Source organism: Aedes albopictus, chromosome 2, assembly GCF_035046485.1.
Source record: "Aedes albopictus strain Foshan chromosome 2, AalbF5, whole genome shotgun sequence".
Taxonomy (NCBI): Eukaryota; Metazoa; Arthropoda; class Insecta; order Diptera; family Culicidae; genus Aedes; species Aedes albopictus.
In genome coordinates, this window is record NC_085137.1 from 14,765,022 (window position 1) to 14,788,917 (window position 23,896).

The window sequence follows — 23,896 nt, forward strand, 5'->3', positions numbered from 1 at the left end:
GAAATAGAGGATTTGAATTTAGTTGCTGTAATATTCAAGACCATAGTACTGGAACATGTCTTATATCATCGTTGGCAACTGCTAGCATACTATATGTCATATTTAGTTAGGGTGGCTCACTTATTGTGTATTGGGGTGGTCTTTTTTGTAGACAAAAAAGTAATATGATAGTGATAAAATAGATATTTATGTAACGAGTTGAAAAAAGTTGATTTTTTCAGAACGAGTCGTACACTTATCCAGCGAGGCCTGCCGATTTGGATAAATACGAAGAGTGCAGAAAAAAAACGAGTTTTACAACTAGTTCCTTTCAAAATTTCATGCAATGTTTTTTTCATAATGCAACCCATTTGAGTTGCATAATGTTCATAATGAAACTCAAATGAGTTGTATTATGAAAATTATACAAATGTTTTTCATTATGCAACTCATTTCAGTTGTATAATGAACAAGTTCAGAAAAATTGGCCATTATGATACCAAAATGAGTTATATAAAATATAAATTACGATACTAAATTGCATAAAATCTCTTATACAACCGTAAGTCGCTTTCGATGTTGAATATATATAATATTTCATTAGTTATTATTATTATTACTATTCATTAACGACACTTTACCATTATTGTGGCATTCGTTAGGATGGCTCATTTATTTTTATTTAGGGCGGTTCTTTGAGATGGCAATTAGGAACAAAAAAAATCAGTTAATTCACCAGTCATATTTTTGCATGGTTTTAAACCATGATCCTTCATTGTTATGTAACACTGTGTTAAGATATTCCTAGACCAACACGTGAGAAGGGCGTAATAACCATTGCGAATTTTTGCTTCTCCTGTCCCTCCTAATTATTTTTGAATTCTGTTACCAGTTATTTTACAGGGGATGCATACCAAGAGTAATGATATGCAATGCTTAGTGTATAACAACAGTAGGGACGTACAAATTGCAAATTATTATTAAATTTGTATTGAAATAATCTATTCTGTTATACATTTTCTGTTTTGACATATAGTTGTGTACGCATTTCTCATTTGTTTCACTATTATAGTACTTTAATATACAGGGGATGGCCAAAATGTTTGGGATAGCCAACTTTTTTTCTTTCGTAAAAAAGTTCAACATGCTGTAACTTTTCATAGAGTGCATAAAATATTCTCAAATTTTGACTGTTTGTCAATCTACTGTATGTGCATCATTGGTACAAATTTGAGCTCGATTGGTTAATCTCTCGTGAAGTTTTAACCGTTCTGGTAAGACACTATTTTTCAGACTACTAATTTTTGAGCTGTCATATCTCGGAGATCAGTGAACCGAATTGAATGAAATTTTGAACTTTTATCCTCAATATATTAATGCTTGAAAATCATTTAAAACATGGGTACTTTTTAAACGTTGAAGAAAGTTATGATGGATTGACACTTTTCGGATCTTTTTCGAAAAAATGCATTTTTTATACATCAATGCCATAAAATTTTATTTTTGATATCCAAAGATTTTCTACTTCTTTTCATAAGATATCTATCAAAAGATATATTAGAGCTTATTTGGATTAAAGGAAGAACACATTTAGTAATTTTTGTACAGTGTAGTAAATTTGACTAATTTTCCTCTAAATGGGCGAAAATGTCAAACCATCATAACTTTTTTCAACGTTTAACGATAATAAAAACGTTATTGATGATAATCGTTAAAAATTTCATTCAATTCCGTTCACTGGTCTCCGAGATATGACAGTTCAAAAATTGAGAGTCTTTAAAATAGTGTTTTACCATAACAGTTATAACTTCGCGAAAGATTAACCAATCGAGCTCAAATTTGTACCACTGATGCACATATAATAGGTTAATAAACAGTCAAAATTTGAGAATATTCGATGCACTCTATTAAAAGTTACACCATGTTGAACTTTTTTGTGAGAGAAAAAAAGTTGGCTATCCCAAACATTTTGGCCACCCCCTGTATCAAGTTCCATGTACATTAAGGTAATTTTAACTATTTGGTTTGTATGGCATGGCTCATTATATGACCATAATAATTTCTAATTGCAGTTTGATAATCAAAGATGTTCTTTTTTTCGTCAAGAAGATAGCCTGTTAACGAAACAGTAATCAAATGGCGGCAACATCCAAAGGCGCAATGTTCGATCATTCACTCGGACGAGCAGTAGTAGACAGAAGCAGTAAGAAAAAATAAAACATCACCGTAACAAACTTGACTCCAAGATGAAGCTACCGACTTCGACTTCGGCATTTAGTTTGATAAATTGAATGTTTTCGAACCGTTGAAAGGGACGACCCGTGCAATTCGATACCAATCGTCAGTGACTTCCTTTTTCAGGTATTCCATTCATAAAAGTGCACTTGTTCTTGCAGGCGCGTCTCCCGTCTCTCCTCACCTTAGATGTTCGCTCTTTTTCGCTTTTTATTTTGATTCGCGCTTTGGATCCTTCAAAGAGCGAGTCCCTTTTTCCGCTTCATTAATTGAGGTAAAATACGTTTCTTTTGTTCCAAGGCCCCTTTAGCCGAACTTGTTGAATGTTTTTCTTATTTTTTTGCGAGCCCTTTCTTTCCCTTTCGATTAAACCGTTGCAAATCGATTATCCTACGCCGATTGGGAGAGAACTGGTTTCCGGACTGCGAGATCGAGATTTCACCTGCCTCGGCTTTCGGTTCTTGGCTTCCCCAGATCCTTTCCATAAATTAGTCTGGTGCACTCAAATGGGGGAAGGGAAACCGCAGGAAAACGATTTGCTCTGTGAGATTATTCATTCATCGCTTTCCGTGGGTCGTCTAGGTTTGATTAGGCGTTTCGCAGTTTGCACAACACAGGAATCGTCGTCGCTGATCGTCTATCGCGCCCAACCAAGACGAGTGAAAAATAATCCCTCGGACCTGCCAATAAAACGTTCTCGGTTGCAACAACTGGCGCGCACTTCGAGACCCCATAACTTAGGCGAATGTCGCCAAGACGAGCTCCTCTTTTATGCGACCAACTGTTAACGGCCCTCCATCTGGGGGCCACACCGCGCACCATGGCAGCGAAAAGGCAAATAGAAGAAAATATAAAACAACCGTGGCGACACATTCCTGCAGCTCATAAATCAAAAAGCCAACAATTAAAATAGATTTCTTCGACTGGCACTTGGGCAAGCGTCGCCCCACGTTCGCACTTTGATCAGTCGGACCCAAAAAGCCCTCGAGGAGATCTAAAATATCAATTACGGTTCAATAAATTGAAAAAAAGTTCTCCATTCCGAAACGAAGGCGCGATACAGTTTGACCGGATCATTTGGAGCTCGAGATTAATCGTTCAGGTCCCCGCAGTTGGCCGCCTAGCACTCGCAAGCTGTCAATATAGTAGTGTGGTGTCCACCTTGGTGTCATTTCTGGACCGTAGAGCAAACAATGCCATTATAAATTTCGAACCTCTGTGGTGAATTGAGCGTCGAGAACTAAAATGATTGCTTTTGTGGAGAATTCAGTGTATACCACACATTGCTCCTAGAGCTAGAGCAAATCCTAAGTTGGGCTCATTTAGGACCAGGAGGGATGTTATCACTGAGATTATTAGGTTTTAAACTTGGTTCAAGTATGATGATACTTCAGCTATTACGACTTCGGGGCCTATTGTAGCGCTAATACAATTTGTGAAACGGACACCTGAGAAGATACAGAGCTTAGGTAGTGGGTGACTTGGATCTCCTCCCAACATAGGAGAATGGATAACATTCCCAACCTTAACCTAAACTGAACGCATTGCCGTCATACATGTAATCGCTCCGGTACCACCAGAAGGATTGCTACGGAGAGAAGTTAGTGCACTTCGTACTCTCGAGGTTACCCGAGGGTTATCTATTCCCGCGCCACGATACAAGACCATGGACCCCCGTTCCCTATAACCAAACCGGCCATAGCGAGGTAGCCCCGGTGACGAACGACGAACTCATTGCAATAGCGAAGTCGCTTAAGTTGAACAAGGCTCCGGGTCCGGACGGTATCTCGACATTAGCCATCAAGGCGGACATCGAGGCTAAGCCTGACATGTTCAGAATGGCTATGCAGATGTGCCTAGACAGAGGCGAATTTCCGGAGAGGTGGAAAAGGCAAAGATTGGTTCTTCTGCCCAAATCCGGGAAGCCACCTGGCGACCCGTCGGCATACAGACCTATCTGCCTGCTGGACACCGCCGGAAAACTGTTAGAACGGATCATTCTGTCGAGGCTGATGGTCTATACCGAGAAACCCGATGACTTTGGTCTCTCGGATAACCAGTTCGGCTTCCGGAAGGGCGCTCCAAAAGAAGCGAACAGGAATCCGCTATTGCGCGGTCGTCACGCTGGACGTTAAGAATGCGTTCAACAGCGTCAGCTGGACCGCCATTGAGTGCGCAATACACCACCTAGGAGTCCCGGTTAGCCTATGCCGGATATTGGAGAGCTACTTCCAGAATAGAGTGCTAATCTATGACACCGAGGAAGGCGAGAGGAGCTACAAAATCACCGCAGGGGTACCGCAGGGGTCCATCTTGGGCCCGGTACTATGGAACGCGGTGAATGATGGCGTATTGAGGCTCAAACTTCAACCGGGCGTAAAGCTGGTCGGCATCGCCGATGATATTACCCTCGTGGTATACGGCGAGTCGATAGAGGAAGTGGAACTGACAGCAACTCACGCAATAGGAGGCAATCAGTGAAGTACTAGATTGAAAGGAGTGAGCTGGATTTTTGTATGGCGAGATGATCAATTCTCCATTTCTGCAATGAAATGGTGCAAACAGCGTGGGTTATATGATTTATTGACTAATTTGATGCTGTTTGAGCAAAAGTTTGGATAACTGTGTTGTTGAAGTTGTAGGAAAAAATAATACAACAACACAGTTATTCAAACTTTTGCTCAAATAGCATCAAATTAGCCAATAAATCATATAACCTACGCTGTTTGCACCATTTCATTGCAGAAATGGAGAATTGATCATCTCACCATACAAAAATCCAGCTCACTACTTTCAATCTAGTACTTCACTGATTGCCTTCTATTGGCATAGTGGAGGATTGGATGAGGTCAAGACATTTGGCACTCGCAGAGGTGGTGGTGGTAAACAACCGCAAGTCTGAACAAGCAGGCAGTGGTCACCACAGGTGGATGCACGATCAACTCTAAGCGCTCACTGAAGCAATTGGGGGTCATGATCGACGATAAGCTGAAATTCGGAAGCCACGTAGAATATGCCTGCAAAAGGGCAAGCATGGCGATAATTGCATTGTCAAAGATAATGTCAAACAGCTCGCCCCGAGCAGGAATGAATAACTGACACATAACTGGAGCATACCAAAGTCAGGTATCATACCAAAACCAGGTATTGGTCGGTTGTCCAGGTATTGAAAATAACTTATTTTGGTATTTTGTAGGTATTGATAGAATACCTCAACGAGTTATTATTTTGGTTTTGAGGACTGATTGAGGTATTATTCAATTATGGAAAAATCACTACTTGTATGGATAAATCATCGATTATTATTTAGGTATTGCCATACCTGAAGTCATTATTCGCGTGTTATGCACAGGAAGCACATCAGTTATTATTTTAGGTATTTTACCTCTTATGCAGGGCTACTTAATACCTCATTCAGGTTGTAGGTATTCGGTTTTGCATACCTGAGTTTGGTATTCTTCAGCTATTTTCTCCTGCTCGGTGGTCTCGGCAATAGTCTCGAGTAAGCGTAAGCTGCTCGCGGCAGTAGCGGTCTCCATACTACGGTATGGCGCTGCTGCATGGTCGAAGGCGCTAGTGGTTAACCAAAACGTGAAGCGACTTGAGAGTACCCACAGGCTGATGTGCCTTAGGGTGGTGAGCGCATACCGCACGGTCTCAAAGGACGCGGTATGTGTGCTAGCGGGAATGATGCCCATAGCTTTAGTGGTGGCAGAGGATGAAGAATGCTTCGAGCGACGCGGCATAAGAGGCGCGAGGCGTATCGCCAGAACCTCGTCTATGCTGAAGTGGCAGAGCGAATGGGATTCCTCCAGCAAGGGTAGATGGACACACAGGCTCATACCGAGCGTGTCCAAGGGGATGAGCAGGCCCCATGGCGAGGTTAATTTTCACTTGACTCAATTTCTGTCAGGCCATGGGTGCTTTAGGTGGTATCTGCACAGATTCGGACACGCAGGCTCCCCCGCATGTCCGGAGTGTGTAGACTGCGACGAGACCGCGGAGCATGTGCTCTTTGAATGTCCAAGTTTCGTGGAGCAAAGGTCGAGTATGCAGGAGGTATGCGGTAGAGATATCACGCCTGACAACATTGTTGAAAGGATGTGTATGGGGGCGGACAAGTGGGACTCCGTTACTTCCACGGTTTCTCGAATCGTACTTGAACTACAGAGTAAATGGCGAGCCGAACAACAGCTAGTTGAGTTGGCCCCCCTTCCCCATCCAGAAGCTTGAGTTCAACGGGTAGTCTAAGTACTAGCCAGGACTCGAGCCTTCAGGGGAGAGTGAACAACTTAAGGCGGTAGCTGGTGGAACGCTTACTATTAGAGTGTACTAATGTACGGTCCCCCCTTCTCGAAGTCATCCCTAACGGGCGTACCGCGAAGGTAAGGAAGAGAGAGAATGAGTTTTTAGTGGGTCGATCCCCACATCTCCCGAGGAACCACCTCTTGGGTATCTGTTGCAGATTTTCTCATTCTATAAAAAAAAGGTTACCTAGGTAAGGTAAGCTAAGGACTTCTTGACTCGCTTTTTCAGGAGGGCACACAAGGCAGAGCAGATGGAGATGAAGATCACCGACGAAGAAGCCCATCAGAGGAAACTCTAACAAATGCGAACGGAGATGGAAAAGAAGCCAGGAAAAGTCTCGAGAACAAAAAGCCGAGAAATGGAAAGCCTGGAAAAGCGGATGCAACGGTGGCGGACTTCGAAAATCCGAGATGAGCGTACCACAGACACTCTATTCCGAAAGTTTCTCGCAAACTAACACTGAAGCCGGTTGGCGGTCCACCGAGTCTACCGGAGAGTTTTTTGATCCGGCGCGGTGGAGAATCGACGCCACTCGGATGACCAGGGGTTCCCAAACCAGAGCAGGTGAAGACAACCAAAAAGATGAAGAATGTTGAGTTGGAAAGAAAGTTGTTGAGTCGTAATGCGCGAGTTCCGAAGAAGAAGAAGAGTCTGCTGAAGAGGTGTAAAGCTACGCAGAAGAAAAAAGTTCCAGCGAGTAAGAGGAGAGCTCCGCAGAGGAAGAAAGCAGCGAAGAAAGTGCGGAAAGTTCCGAAGAAGAGAGAAAGGAAGAGAAGACTCGTTGGAAAACCGGAAAAGGCAAGGATGGGCGGAAGCGGTAGCGAGAACCGATGAAGGCGGAGATGTCCGCTCGACAATCCCTATCCAGGAAGTTTCCAACTTTTTTCTGGCAGGATGGAAGAATGGCCGATGTTTATCAGCAGCTATGAGACGTCAACTAAGGTATGCGGCTTTCCCGACGTGGAGAATTTGGCATGGCTACAGGAGTGCCTGGCCCAGGAGGTAGTGAGGAGCAGACTACTTCTGCCGAAATCCGTCCCAAAGATTGTGGAGACACTGCGCATGCTGTACGGTAGGCCAGAGCGACTGCTCAACATGCTGTTAGCGAAGGTTCGTAATGCAGCGCCACTGAAAGCGGATCGGCCGGCGAGTTTTATCAGCTTCGAAGTGGTAGTTCAGCAGCTTGCTGATCACCTAGAAGCGACCGGGCTAACTACGCACTTGGTAAACCCGATTCTGATTCAGGAGCTGACAGAGAAGCTGCCGGCTGACACCCAGCTGTTGTGGGTACGGTATCACAGGAAGTGCAAAGTGGTGACGCTGCGGACGTTATCCAACATTCTGTCAAGGATCGCGAATTCGCGAAGGACGCTAGCGAGGTCGCTGCGTACGGAGAAGGACTTCCTCCGCCGCGGAGAATCCGGATCAAAGAAAGGATCGACAAGCAGAACGCACAGTGGTGTAGCCAGAAATTGTCTCTGGGAGGGGTTTTCAACGGTCAATGATACCTTGTTTGGTTTGCCACTTACATTTTGTAAACAGTAATGAGCAATTGTATTCGTAGTTTAAAAATAGCGGCGCAGCCGAAAAATGTTTTCGTCGCAAAGCGCTTTATACTGAACATTCGTTCCAAAATTTTTGCACTGGGGGGGGGGGGGGTTTAACCCTAAACCAACCACCCCCCCCTGGCTACGCCAGTGAGAACGCACGATGGTTATGTGCATTCACACGACGTGGAAGAGAGTAGGAGTTCGAGTCTACCCAGGAGGGTGAGGAAGCCCTGCCGAATTTGTGGGAGAGTGGATCACCGGATCCAGAATTGCGAGAAGTTTCAGAGGCTTCATCTCGGAGAGCGATGAGAAGTGGTGCGCATATGGAAGCTATGGCAACTACGGCTGAATGAGTAAGGTACCGCCGGCTGCAAGCTAAGCTTCCGCTGCAACATCGAAGGCTGTGAGGATTGTCACTACCCGCTGCTTCATTTCGTCAGGCCAGCTGCAGAACTAAACTGTAACATTCACGTTGTACAGCCAAAGCCAACCGTGGTATGCACTGGGGCAAATATGCCGTGAACACTATCGCGTTTCTGAACGAAGAACCATCGTATACGCTGTTCGCTGCGCATGACTTGGACTTCCGGTTTCCAGAACCGAGAAAAGTTCGCAGTGTGTGAGTTTGTTTATCTCGGCGAGAGGATCCACGCAACGCTTCGAGATCAAGAGTAGCATAGCATAGCATAGCAGACCGTACACATCCTGGGGTGGCTGTCGATAGAGAAGTTTAATGCGCCAGAAAAGTTGCCTGGGACTTGACAAACCTTTCATTTAACGAACTCTCGACACCTGGCCAGGTCCTTACGATCAGCGGGGATGGGGAGGAAATGTTGATTAGATATCTATTTAGAATATGTCCAAGAACTTGGCCCACTTCATAGATATCTGGAGTTGGAAATTGGATAGGGTTTAATGGGGTGCTTTCCTTGGCGAAAAAGCGTACGAGAAATTGTCATGGTTTAATCATTTACCTGGTTACCACTGAAAAAGTAAAAATAAACATTAATCTAGTCGCACAAATTTCGTAGGTAGTATAGCCATAGACCACAGTTGTGAGGATTGCCTCCTTCCCGTCGGATACCAAAACACAAAGATTGGAGACTTCTCTCTGACTTCTCAACAAGACTGACGCAATCCTCCAACAGTCTAGAGTTGCCCTGGCGTCGTTCTTGCGACTGCTGAGGAATATGAAAGGATGGTTAGTGTTTGGGGCTCCGCAGTGCCTCAAACGGGGAATTTCTTTCTCGCAAGAAAGAACACACGGGTTTTCACTTAAAACCACTTTATTGCACTTCGTACACTTTGCTTGGCGTTGTTCAAGCCACGCCAACGCTTGTAAGTACACTTCACTTCTATCACTTAATACTACTTGACCGTTAGCCGGGTCAAATGATACTGTTTCTTCTGTCGGGATTGGTGCTCTCCTTATATAGCACCTCAACGTGCATCTAGAATGTTCTCCAACTTTGGCGATTAAATCATTCCAGAATATTCTCCTCATCTGGCTGCACTGCCTGGTGGAAGTCACTCACGAGTCACTCACGCGCGGCATGCACGCGTTCGTCCAACTGGGTGCCGCCGCGACGACACGCGCTCGCAAGCAGCTGTCATCATCAATCATCATCGTTAGTGGTGAGTGGTCCCGCGCTGGGCTCGCTGTCGCTGCCGTGTTTACGTTTGTGGGAGCTGGAGTGGAGTTGCTCATGCTCGTAGGGGAAAGTGGGGCACATTTTCCACCGGAGCGTCCGATGGGCTCGAACAGTTAGTTAGACACCTAAAGAAAGATGTAGAAAGTTATACGACCTCGCGGGCCTAGGTGTGAAGGGGATATGGGTCACCGGAGCTACCGACAAGTACCCTATGGGGGTAAAGAGGCCGATGTTGGGGAAACGCCTGAGGAAGGATCCCTAGGTCGATGCCAAAGCCCGCTGCATGATCGCTGACAATCTCGATGAAGGCTACGTGTACGAAGCGACGGCGTCGGAGCAGCTAACGTTGGAATGCAGCAAGGTGTGACAGTGACACATTGCGCTGACCTTCGTCAGCATTGCAAGCGAGGAAAAGTAGAGCAACTGTATCCAGCAGCTTCCGGAAGAGAAATTTCTAATAATCAAGCATGTTTTTTTTTATTGTGACATTCAAAATGTTCTTACTTTTAAAGTATTCATAAAAATGGCTAAAAATTTGACTGAGAACAGTTTAAAATAATAGTTTAACGCTGTCAAATTTTGATAAGAATCAGGGCAGTATGGACAGTTCCACAGTACAAATAGTGCAGGGCGACAGTACAAATAGTGTTGGGGGCTCCTTAACAGAGGGATTAATTGGCGTTTTACGGGTTTTCAGAGGACCTCCGGGGGTCTAAAGGTCATTTTAGGGCATCCCATCGGTTTCAAATGTTTTTTTTTTTGAGGTATTCTATGGTTAGGTGGCACAAGAACTGTCTTTAAACTCTCATGAAACCACTCAAATACTTTTAACACCCCCTTAGATTATCTCCCAAAATTTCTTGAAATGCTAGAAAAAAACCTTGCAATCCTCTTAAACTTCTTGATGACACCATAGAATGCTCCATGGTACTATCATGAAACCCCCTAAAACGCTTCCAAAAACCATCTGAAACGACCCCTTGAAACGTCCATAAATTTCTCTGAAACACTGAAACGCTCTGAAACGCTCCTGAAACCAATTGAAACCCCTTAAAACGCCTGAGATCATTTACCCATCTTAAAACCCTGAAACGTTTTTCAATCTTTTCAAACCCCCTGAAATGTCATTGGCACCCAAGTTGACACCCTTTAAAAATCCCTGACAAGCTCTTTAACCGTAGTAGGATGTTGGGTTCAATATGACCCAGACAGGCACGCTGAACGTGCACTACGCCATCGTTGTGCGAAAAACCTAACATCTTACACCGTTACACCGTTTCTAAGAACCCTTGAAACTCCCTATATCCTCATGAAAAGTCTTTCGCAAACTTGCTCCAGAGACCCCTTAAATGGGGCGCTAAAACTGCTCTGAAATGCTCCTGATTTCTTATGAAACGCTCCTGATACCCCTTAAATCCCCGAAATTGCGACTAAAAACCATCTAAAAGGGTTAGAAACCTCTTTAAGATGCCCTAGATCTCTTCTGAAATGATCCTGAAACAACCTTGCGTAGAGCCTAGCATAATAGGACGCAATCAGTGAATTACTAGATTGAAAGTAGTGAGTTGGATTTTTGTATGGTGAGATGATCAGTTCTCCGTTTCTGAAATGAAATGGTGCAAACAGCGTGGGCTAAGATTACTGGTCCCCAAATTGGTCTCTTTTGGGCTGACTAGTTGTCTTATCCTGTCCTAGAGCGTGGGTATTGTGACTTCTTGACTAATTTGATGCTGTTTTAGTAAAAGTTTGGGTAACTGTGTTGTTGTATTATTTATTTCTTGCAATTTCAACAACACAGTTACCCAAACTTTTGCTCAAACAGTATCAAATTAAAGCGCAGTTTCGAGTTTTAAAGAAATCGCTCAAGAAACTTCTTGAGTGATTCTTAGCAGAAACTTTCTTCGGTGACTGCCATTTGAACTGTCATTTCTTCGCTACTGCGTACTGCGATCAAAGAAAAAACCGGTTTCTTGAGCGATTCAGGCAAGGAATTTCCCATGCATCAAGATAAGCTGAGAAATTCCTTCTAAACTGCAAACAGTCCTTAAGCGCAGTTTCGTGTTCAAAAGAAATCACTCATGAAAGTTCTTGACCGATTCCTGGCAGAAACTTTCAACAGTGACAGCCATTTAAATTGTCATTTAAATTGTTGCGAAGGCGTACTGCGATCGAAGAAAAATGGTTTCTTGGGCGATTCAGGCAAAGAATTCCCCATGCATCAAGATAGGCCGACAAATTCCTTCTGTACTGCAAAAAGCCCTTTAGTCAATAAATCATGATACCCATGCTGTTTGCACCATTTCTATGCAGAAATGGAGAATTGATCATCTTACCATAAAAAAATCCTGCTCACTAATTTCAATCTAGTACTTCATTGATTGCGTCCTATTGATCGGACAAACGCTGTGTTTCATACAAAATGACCTACTTTGAGATGCCGTAACTATGGATTGCTCTGGTGGATTGAGCTGATTTTTTGACACGGAACTACACATATGCTGAATTCTACGTACACAAAGTACAAAATGCTTTCGTTCACTGGTCTGGGTGTAATAAGGCGTTCAAAATGTGCAAAAGTTATCGGAAAGCGGCACGCATTTAAAAAAAAATATAAGACTCCCTTTTTCTTCTTTCGATTTCTCCTGAAGACTAAAGAGTGCCCCATTTCAAACGCCTTAACACCTCTCCTAATCCTCACCCTACGAGAGTCACAGACACTACGTTCAAACCTAAGAAGTATTTTTAAACCCTCTGAAGAGCTCTTTAAACCCTTTGAATCGCAAAGCAAAGCCATGAAACTTCTCTGAACATTCCAATCTCTCCTGAAACTTCACTGAGACTCCCGAGAAATCCCCATGAAGTGCCCTGAAACCCTATTGACAACAAAATCCATAGGAACTCTTTGAAACCTTCCTGAGATCCTATAGAGCCTAGTTTTCCAAACTTGTCTTTCGCGTCCCCTAGTCTGTCGTCATTCCGCTTGCCGTAGGACAATCAAAGCGCGCCTGCAAACGGGGTTGCGAAACGAAGTTTGGGAAGCTGAATATGCTCTAGAAAATTCTTGAAACTCGCGGAAACTCCTTAATCCCATCTGAAACCAATTTGAAATCCGTTTTAGCTCATTGAAGCTCTCTTGAAAGCCCATGAATCCCTCGGAAACCCCCTTGAAGCCTCCTGAAGCTCCCTCAAAACCCCCGATATCTGGTGAAACGCTTTCAAGTCCTTGAAAACCCCTAAAATCCTCATTGTGGGAATTTGGCTGAAAATTATTGATGAGAATCGCCCAGGGCAGCCACCTAATACACTGTAATACGTTTGATTTATAGCCCAAGTAACATTTTTTAGTCAAAAAGATTAGAAGATTTTCTTAGAACCATCAAAGAACCAAAATAAAAGGTTTTAGGTTTTATGACAGTTGCCAAGAATTGGGACTTCAACATACATACTACATCAGTAGGTCAGCTCCAGAGGCACGTTACATACTACATACGTGCATTGGTCGCAATCTTAATAAACTGATTTTTAGATATGGTTTATTCACGAATCATGCAAAATATCATCTAATTGGAAAATCAAAAACATACATATTTACAAATGTAGTGAGCAACCTTGCATATTGCTCTACCCTTTTTCAAGTCATAAAAAATAATCCTTTGCCTAACAACTCATGCCATAGGTCAGTTACTCATTAGCGTCATTTGCCCATGAACGCATCTAATGAGATTAATGACAGTAAATCTCCCAGACACGAACCCATGTGATGACTAAAGGTTGAAAATTATTGATGAGAATCGCCCAGGGCAGCCACCTAATACACTGTAATACGTTTGATTTATAGCCCAAGTAACATTTTTTAGTCAAAAAGATTAGAAGATTTTCTTAGAACCATCAAAGAACCAAAATAAAAGGTTTTAGGTTTTATGACAGTTGCCAAGAATTGGGACTTCAACATACATACTACATCAGTAGGTCAGCTCCAGAGGCACGTTACATACTACATACGTGCATTGGTCGCAATCTTAATAAACTGATTTTTAGATATGGTTTATTCACGAATCATGCAAAATATCATCTAATTGGAAAATCAAAAACATACATATTTACAAATGTAGTGAGCAACCTTGCATATTGCTCTACCCTTTTTCAAGTCATAAAAAATAATCCTTTGCCTAACAACTCATGCCATAGGTCAGTTACTCATTAGCGTCATTTGCCCATGAACGCATCTAATGAGATTAATGACAGTAAATCTCCCAGACACGAACCCATGTGTTCCACCAACCTTTTTTTCATAAAACCCACCAGGATCAGCAGCGTTCCAGCCATACGTGCACAGGCAGGCAAACAAACTCAAATGGAAGCTCTGTGGCACTGTTCTTCCCCGCTCAACTCTCAACTGTGGCTTGTTCCTGGCTAATGGGCTCATGATCGCCAAAGATATACCCGATTATTGGGTGCGGAGGTGGCTGGCCTAGGAAAGGCCGCGGCCGCGTCTGCGTGTTCCCACTACTGCTGAGCCAAGGCAAGTTTGTAAAACATTGACTGGCGGCCTTTAGAGAACCGTCCAACATGTGAATAAGCGCGAGCGCGCGCGAGTTTCCGCCGCGCATTTCGTGCCGTTTCGGTTAACGTCAAGAATATGAGCTTATGCAGGGGATATCAGGCAGCATCCATTTATTACGTAACGCTAAAATCCTCATGTTTTGACCCCCCCCTCCCCCCCTCCGTAACGCTTTTTTGTATGAAAAACTTAAAATTTTTGTAAGAGCCGTAACACTCGGGCGTATTCCCCCCCTCTCCCTAGAGCGTTACGTAATTTGTGGACGGCGCCTCACAGCAAAGTCCACGCGTGGTCTAATCTGTTGGGGGAGCTCGGCGTAGCGGGAAACATCAGTTTATTGAATTCGTCTATAAAATACACATAATATCAGCAACGTCGACAATACCGTCGTTTGTCATAAAAAAGTTTTAAATCAAATGTCAAAAAAAAAATCAAAATATTTTGAATTTCTTGTGTTTACAGTACAGTTATAAACGAAAATTTTGATATTTACTTATGAAGGATTACTACTTTGAAAAGAAAACTGTTATCATTTCATTTCATTTTCATTTTCATTTTCATTTTCATTTTGCAGCATTTGGTGGGGCAATGAGAGCGCAAGTCAGTCCAAAGCCGATGATAAGGAGGGGTAATGGCTGAATAGTCTTTGCTGACCACATAAACGCCATGGGATAGGAAAAGGGTATTTTGGTGTGGGATTAGGGTGTTGGTACAGACTTGACAATATCAATGCTATTCAGATGCAAAATAATTTTAAGGCTCAATAGTGAATCGCATACCTTCCAAAACCAAAAAACAATAATTCACAAAATACCAAGCAAGTCATAGAAAGAAAAAGCGCCCGATTGTTTATTTTGTCAATTATAACAAACGGAAACTTCTACCCTCTCCGACTCGCCATTCACCCCGGAAAAAATGTCCCTTCAGTTCTGGAAAATATATTATCCCCAATTAAGCCTTTAATCGAATTGTCCGCGTGGTCTTGTAGTACCCCTGCTAGGTAAGAATCAGTCATTGCCATACATATTAAATGCTAGACATGACCCCATGGATAGCATTTGCATATGTAAAAGCTTTGCTGATGTGACTTTCCTATTAGGCAATTCTCTCATCTCATGTTTGTCTTCAAAACCTTATCAAGCTTAGAAAATTGAAGTTGATAAACAATACATTACAAGGTTCGAATTCCCATAGAATGAGATCATTCATTCGCACTACAACACCATAGGAGATAATACCACATTGGCTGATTACAGTACAAATGTGAAAAATCTCCCTTTTCCCCCTATCCGCAACCCGGGGACGCGCCCTGTTGGATTTCGAAAGCCTCGGAGAATATTACAAACCTTCAATGGCATTCCCATAAACTAACCCACATTGCCCATTCAGGGGTCTGACTGGGCCTATTACCCTCCCTCAGTTTGTAATATTCTCTCCAACTTGGAATTATATTTTCCCGGCACATAAATGACTTCGACAAATGTTCGATATACTATGCAGCGTCATGATCAGTATAACTATATCAGATGACTTGGAGATCTGATTCTTACAGAATTGTTTGCCATTGATTATACATTCAGCTATTCTAATCATTACTGCAAAGGCCATCGACCACATGCCTGAAATCAAAGCTTCCTGGAAGATATAATCCAAGCCCAGGGAAAAAGAAAACTGTTATCATTTCATGCAATAAATATGGTCATGTAACTCAAAATGACATCGACATATGCAATAGGGGAAATTCTCCTACATTTGTTAATGCCATAAGGCAAGAAGTGTTGGATTTAACTCTTTGTAGCTCAATATTATCAAGTAGAATAGAAAATTGGAGTGTATCTGATGAAGTTTCATTGTCAGATCATAAACAAATTCTATTCGAGCTTGAAGCAAAAGAAATTCTACGGGAAACGTTTAAAGATCCTCGAAAAACGAATTGGGAACTATATTGTTCTCGACTACTACATCAAAATGAACTGATTTCTGATATCATTACCACTTCCATTGAACTTGAAAAAGCAGCTGACTGCTTCACTACTTCAATTACAGAAGCTTACAATGAAAACTGTCCAACTAAGGTACGCTCCAGTAGCAGAGACGTTCCTTGGGGGAATCCAAGATTAGAAAAACTTAGAAAAACTGCTCGAAAACAATTCAATCGAGCAAAACTCACCCTAAACTGGTCTCCGTACAGAGAGGCTTTAACAAACTATAATAGAGAAATTAGAAGATCAAAGCGGTTTAATTGGAGACACATGTGCGAAGGCATAGAAAGTACTCCTGAGACTGCAAGACTTCAAAAAGTTCTCTCCAAAGATCATGCTAATGGTCTTGGAACGCTAAAAAAGACTGATGGGTCTTTCACTGGAAATTCTCAAGAAACCTTGAATTTAATGATGGAAACTCATTTTCCAGGATCTTTTCCTTTTCCTTCTGCTCAAAGCAGTCGAGATGTCAGTTTTTGTGGATTAACTAATGGATCGGAAAACACTGACCTAGCAAACTACATTTTCACATATTCAAAGATCGAATGGGCACTAGACTCTTTTGATCCATTTAAAACTCCAGGTTTAGATGGAATTTTACCAGTGCATTTACAAAAGTGCAAGGATAAAATTATTCCAATTTTGATAATACTTTTCAAATCTAGTTTTCTACTGAGGTACATTCCAACAAAGTGGAGACAAGTTAGAGTAGTTTTCATACCCAAGCCTAATAGAAAAGACAAATTGTCGCCGAAGTCATATAGGCCAATAAGTCTTACGTCGATCTTTCTAAAACTAATGGAAAAACTTATAGACGAGTATATCAAGTCTCTCTCTCTCTCTCTCTTCTTGGCGTGACGTCCTCATTGGGACAAAGCCTGCTTCTCAGCTTAGTGTTCTATGAGCACTTCCACAGTTATTAACTGAGAGCTTCCTCTGCCAATGACCATTTTGCATGCGTATATCGTGTGGCAGGCACGAAGATACTCTATGCCCAAGGAAGTCAAGGAAATTTCCTTTACGAAAAGATCCTGGACCGACCGGGAATCGAACCCGTCACCCTCAGCACGGTCATGCTGAATACCCGTGCGTTTACCGCCTCGGCTATGTGGGCCCTGTGGGAGTATATCAAGTCTAATATACTTAATGATAAACCATTAAACAGGGCTCAATTTGCCTACCAAACGGGCAAATCAACAACATCGGCTCTACATTCATTAATAACAAAAATAGAGAAAACTTTTGAACATAAAGAAATACTTCTGGCAGCAGTACTTGACGTCGAAGGTGCGTTTGACAACGCTAGTTTTGCGTCGATGAAAAGGGCCATGAGAAATAGAGGCTTTTCTAGGCTTATAATTGATTGGATTGAAGTGATGCTGTCTAAAAGGGAAATATCAGCATATCTTGGGAATTCAGTTGTAAAAGTAACAGCTGTTCAGGGCTGTCTTCAAGGGGGAGTCATTTCTCCCCTCCTCTGGTCCCTAATTGTTGATGATCTCCTTGACAAATTACAGTATCATGGATTCGAAGTACAGGTCGGACTCGATTATCCGGAGTCGAATTATGATGCTTCTCAAACGAATATCTGGTGAACGGAATGCTCTATCAAGCTGAAATTTTGACATTTTGTCAAACCAACTTTGATTAGTAATCAGTCAAAATTTCAGCTTTTTACGGCATTCCGTTTGCGAGATATTATTTTGGTAAGCGCCAGAACCCGACTCCGGATAATCGAGTCCGACCTGTAATTGGCTTTGCAGATGACATTGTCATTGTTTTCCGCGGAAAATACGATAAGATTATCTCTGATCGGATGCAAACAGCGTTAAATTTCACTTTAACCTGGTGTAAAAATAAAGGGTTGAATATTAACCCTGCAAAAACTACAATAATCCCGTTTACCAGAAGACGCAAAATCACCTTTTCAGTTTTGAAACTTGGTGATGCTGTAGTAGTAGTCACAGTAGTAGAATTAAAAGGAATTTGCTCGTCCTTTCTAGTTTTTCTTTAAAAGAGTTATTCATTTTTTATTTTCTTTTGCAAAAGTAAAGTATTAGTGAAGTGTTTTTAAATTAAACTAGAGTCTGAAGTAATAAGTTCTACTAAAAGCTCTAAAGTAATAGTAAAGTTGGTGATGCTGTCTTTATCTTTGAATGTAAAATTTTCAGGAGTCATACTAGATAGCAAGCTGTGTTGGAACAAACATGTTGAACAACAGATAGAAAAAGCAAGAAATGCTTTCTGGGGCTGCAAAAGAACTTTTGGAAACAAAAGGGGGCTAAAACCAAAGATGATTCTATGGATTTATACGGCCATCGTGAAACCTATTAGGGAATCGCGCTACTTGGGCGGTGGCTTCTATATTCGTCTGTTTTCCACTATAACTCAGTCAATCTTGAACCAATTGACACAATTCTTGGAATGCGGTGAGATAGGTATAGTATCTACCCGTGTACAAAATTTCAAGTCAATCGGTTCAAAATTGACCGAGTTACAGTGGAAAACAGACGAAAATAACAGACGAAGAAAACCACCGCCCAAGTAGCGCGATACCCTATTACTTATGCTTCTATTGTTTGGTGGGAAAAAAACCAAACAAAATGCTACGCAAACCAAGTTGAACAAGCTTCAAAGGCTTGCAACTGCTTCACTAACTGGGGCAATGGGTACTACACCATCTAAAGCCCTAGACGCGATGTTAAATATTCTTCCTTTACACAAATTTATACAAATGGATGCTGTTAAAAGTGCTCTGAGACTAAGAAGGTCCTCGAGAGCCACCAGTAGTGATCTAAGAGGACATATGAGCATTTTAAAAACTTTTAATATCCGTCCAATATACCTAATGAATGAAGATTTCATGGTAAAACGTAAATTTTTTGATCATTCATTTCGAGTTCCCGACGTGACTCGTCAGGATTGGGCAGCTGGAAAACCAAATTTTCGATCTGGCTCAACAATCTTTTTTACTGATGGTTCGAAACAAGATAACATGGTAGGCCCTGGAGTTAACGTTTCACTACCATTAGGAAGGTGGCCGACAGTTTTTCAGGCCGAAGTTTATGCTATTTTGGAATGTGCCGACATCTGTCTCAAAAGGCGCTACAAAAATGCTAATATATGTATTTGTTCGGATAGCAAAGCAGCTATAAATGCTTTGAAGTCCAAAATCTACAATTCAAGACTAGTTTGGGAATGTACCATGCTACTGCAGCAGTTGTCCTATCGCAATAAGGTTAATCTGTACTGGGTTCCTGGACATTGCGGAATAGAAGGAAATGAAAAAGCTGATCAGTTAGCAAAAATAGGGTCATCCATACAATTTATTGGGCCTGAGCCGTTTTTTGGAATAGCTCCTTGTGCCCTAAAAATGGAATTAAGGAACATTGAAAAAACTAAAATAAAACTTATCTGGTCGAATACTTCAGATTGTCGTCAATCTAAACGGTTCATAGAACCAGATGCATCTAAAACACTAAGGTTAATGAACCTGAACAAACATGATTTAAGTCTCTCTCTCTCTCTCTATCTCTTCTTGGCGTAACGTCCTCACTGGGACAAAGCCTGCTTTTCAGCTTAGTGTTCTATGAGCACTTCCACAGTTTTTGACTGAGAGCTTCCTCTGCCAATGACCATTTTGCATGTGTATATCGTGCGGCAGGCACGAAGATACTCTATGCCCAAGGAAGTCAAGGAAATTTCCTTTACGAAAAGATCCTGGACCGACCGGGAATCGAACCCGTCACCCTCAGCATGGTCATGCTGAATACCCGTGCGTTTACCGCCTCGGCTATATGGGCCCTGATTTAAGTATTTACACTGGAATAGTAACAGGCCACTGCCCTTGCAAATATTACTTAAGTATAATTGGGAAAGTACAAGATAACAAATGTCGTTTCTGTAAATTTGAGAGCGAAAGCTCTGAGCATTTATTGTGTGAGTGTGCTGCACTTTGCCAAAAGCGCCGCGGTTACCCTGATAAGGGCTTCATGGAGCCTTGGGAAATCTGGGCCTCTCATCCCAAGCAGGTATTGGATTTCATACGAAATGCAGTACCTGATTGGGGAACACGCCAATAGCTGTGAGGATGATCATTTCTCCATAGTGATGAGTCTTTTCAGTACGGCAAAAATAAAGAGGATGACACCACAATAGATCAAATTAATGGTCGCAGTGGTACTATGTCCCCAACAGAAAAAAAAATGGTCATGTATAGCGACTCCCGAACTAAAAGCCAATGTTTATAACTTCCTCATAAACCTTTTACCCACGACAGACAGTGGCGTGGGAATGTTTATTTATTTTCATTTATTTTATTTATTGATCAATTTATCTGGGCTGCTGCACTGAGGAAGGATTTTGTTTTTTACCTTCTTAAGGCCACAACTGCTGCTGCTGCTGCTGCTGTTGCTGCAGTTAAAACTGACAGTTGTTTCAACGCTCATGAGCACTATGAAATGGGGGATATATTTTTCTGATGTCAGAGTAGCTAACATACGAACCCTTTAGTGGCAATTCCGAGGTGCGATAAACAATTTATCGAAATGTCGTACTTTTATTGGCGTTGTAAACTTATCGCAGTTATTTTTCATCACGGTGAATGATGGTTTTCAGCTGGATGATTTGAATTGGAAATTTGTTATATTTGTTCGATGTAAATCTTTACAAGAGATATATTCGTCCTAATGTATAATTCGTTACTTCTTTACCTTTTTGGTTGGCGTTTTGGACTTTGGTTTAGATCCTTTTGCTGCCTTTTTCTTACCTTTGCTCTTTTTATTTTTACCTTTTCCGAATGGACCGAATCCTTTGCGAACCATTACACCACGCCACCAAGCCTAAAAGAATCCGACCACTTAGAAACATTCATGTCACATACTGTATGACGTAGATAAATACCTGCAGTCTAACAGCATACTTCTGACAAAGTCGCTTGTGTTCAGCTTCCTTCGAATATTCCGTTTCCTGCGTTTCCAACTTCTTAATTTCCCCTTCTATGCCTTCAAGCTCCTTCTTCATTTCGTTCCACCTTCTGATTTGGGCTCGAGCTTTCTGACAGCGGAAATCGACCTGTTCCTTTTCCCGATGGAACCGATCCATCCAGTCATCGATATCCGTTTCCACCTTGGCCAGTTGCCAGTCGTAGTAGTCCTTTATCTGGTGAGCCGCTCTCAGACCAGATTCAACTTCCCGTTCTCGAAGAGCTACGTCCCGGCGGAAGCTTTCCTCCCGGATGGTGAGCGATTGGTTCAGCTGTTCTAGGCGTATCTGCTCCCACTTGGTGACGAACCGGTTACAGGCGATATCCAGTTGCTTGCGTTCCTGTGGATTTGGATTATGTTCAACTGGAGTGTATATCCCTAATAATATTTAAAGTTTCATCAATAGCTTAATTTGAGTTATAAAATAAAACCTGATAAAACCAATAACTGTACCGTAACTTTGGAAGAAATTGGCAAATTGGCCTTCGAAACGTCTGAAGCCGTTTAGTGCACTTACATGTCTATTCTGATGAAGATTTTCGAACATCCTTTCCATACTCTCCAACTTTGCCTCCATGTCATTGATCTCATTGTATTGCTTGACAAAGTGCCAATGACTGAACGGATTCTCTTCATTATTCGTATTCTGAGAATCGATGCTCTCCCTGACGAATTTCTTCTTATCTGATTCTTCATCGTGCACTACTTGATAGAAACGTTCCAGGTACGAAATATTCTGTTTCAATAGATCTCCGATGGAATACGACCCGGTTGGATCCAAAAGTTCGTCATTGATCGGATTCAACGAGACAAGCTCCAGCTTCCGGATGGCATGGTGTAATAGCTGACAAATACCGATTTGCTCGTCCCGCTCCATGATATCCATTACGGCCTAGCAGGGCACATTGACAACCGGAAACAAGCGTCCTCCACGCAGGAATGAAACCCAAGCTTACTGAGTTTTTGCGATTTTCCCACAGATTTTCAACGGCAGCCGCATATGTTCTGTGCGTCCAACCACCATTCAGCGGCATTCTGCCTTTGAGCCACCGCAGAAACATCTCCACCAAAAAGGAATTAACCCCGATAAGATATCGCGCATGCTGTACAAAGAAACATTTAACTCGAAATAGCTTCTGTGTAAGTACCAACCAACCGCAACCGCGCAATCAGCCGACTACATACGGTATGCTACATTTGCTCATATCTACCGGTCACGCGGTCGCCATCGGGGGATCGAGAGTGAAAAAAGGCATTCCCCAAGCTGAGCTGATCGGGAGCCAACAAACGTGCGCGGCCATTGAATTACACTCTATCCATTTAGCCTGGCGAAGAGATTTGGCCTCTGGCTTATCAGTCCTTCCGCGCATGTAAGTAGCATCCCTTTTTCCTTAACCTTTTGGAGCCGATTTTTTTCACCGCTTTCGACGCAACCTCGCTGGTGTCGATCACGTTTGTTATGCTCGGTTTCATCGCCGGGGTCATATATGACCCCTTCGGCTCCAAAGGGTTAAATCCGCGCGGGCGCGCGTGTTGGTTGCCATACCGACTGGGATTGGATGGGAACAAAAAAGCTTTTAAGCCGAAACTTTAACTTCTACCGGAGTGCGCACCCGATTGAGAGGATATTCCATTGCAGTATTTTTTTTTGTTTATCATAAATGAGGGGCCCAGATTCAAAAGGGGTGTTAGTGACCATTTTGTCGACTTTGAGCTGAGCGTATCTAAAAATTCTTCAGATTTCAAGCTATCAGAAACTTTTTTAAGTTTATTTTACGATGATTACAAAAAATACAGTAAATCGGAAATAATTGGATCGAATTTGAAACTCTATACATTTTGTTTGGGATGAGAAATTAGTGAAAAACTTTAAACCTCATTTACTCGAAAGTGAGTTTTGGTCAATTACACCCCTTTGCTTCCAACCCCCTCAAATGACAGTTTAGCTAATTTTATCTCGGAATTCACGCTTTACTTCCTTTCATAAAGAGGAACTCTCGCACCCACCATTGCGAGGAACTCTCGCATCGTCCATTACGATGAGGAATAGTAGCGGTGATAGATAGGATTCATTATTGCCTCACTACAGCAACGACCCGGATGGGATCAAACAAGACGCGTTGTGCAGTACTCTGCATGAAAATGCCCTTTACTGTGCTTCAATGAGGCCGATGGTTTTCTCAGGGACATCCTTACGCCTGACATGTTTTCATGATTGAGTCGGTCGAAAGCTTTTTCATCCAAGGATTCCTCGAGGGATTCATTCAGGCAGGCCCGTGCACAGAAAAGGCGAAAAGGGAGTTTTTTTTATAATTTTGGCAAAGGGCAGAGGGGCGCCTAGTACATGGAACACCGGCAATGGGAGGGGCTAAACCCCCAAAATCCGTTCCTTGTGCACGGGCTTGCATTCAGGGATTTCTTCCACGAACTCTTCTTGGGATTCCTTAAGGAACTCCTCCTAGGATTGTAACAAGTGGGCGATCCCTGCCCAGTACTGGTGAGACCCCCCTCCTTCAACTGCCTCAGGGTCGGCGTACGCGCTTGACTATCGCGGCCAAGGAAACACTTAAACACTTTACGATACACAAACCCACTTTATTTCAATTTTCGCACTACAGGTACCGTTATTTAAATACTTTTCCAC

General features: G+C 42.5%; 1 protein-coding gene across 1 annotated transcript; it reads right to left on the reverse strand.

The window, feature by feature from the left end:
* Positions 1-20,785: 20,785 nt before the first annotated feature.
* LOC115266501 (dynein regulatory complex protein 9) lies at positions 20,786-22,573 on the reverse strand. Its single transcript, XM_029872749.2, has 3 exons — positions 21,770-22,573; positions 21,170-21,592; positions 20,786-21,108 (listed from the first exon to the last, which is right to left on the reverse strand). The coding sequence occupies exons 1-3, from the start codon at positions 22,136-22,138 to the stop codon at positions 20,968-20,970; spliced, it is 933 nt and encodes a 310-aa protein (XP_029728609.2). The 5' UTR covers positions 22,139-22,573; the 3' UTR covers positions 20,786-20,967.
* Between the last annotated feature and the right edge of the window lie 1,323 nt (positions 22,574-23,896).

What these genes read in the sequence shown, in the direction of transcription:
- LOC115266501 (XM_029872749.2), bottom strand. Translation starts at nt 22,138, where the DNA reads ATGGATATCATGGAGCGGGACGAGCAAATCGGTATTTGTCAGCTATTA. An exon ending in ATCTTCATCAGAATAGACAT is followed by an intron (nt 21,593 to 21,769) that starts GTAAGTGCACTA and finishes CCAAATCCACAG; the next exon opens with GAACGCAAGCAACTGGATAT. An exon ending in AGTATGCTGTTAGACTGCAG is followed by an intron (nt 21,109 to 21,169) that starts GTATTTATCTAC and finishes GGATTCTTTTAG; the next exon opens with GCTTGGTGGCGTGGTGTAAT.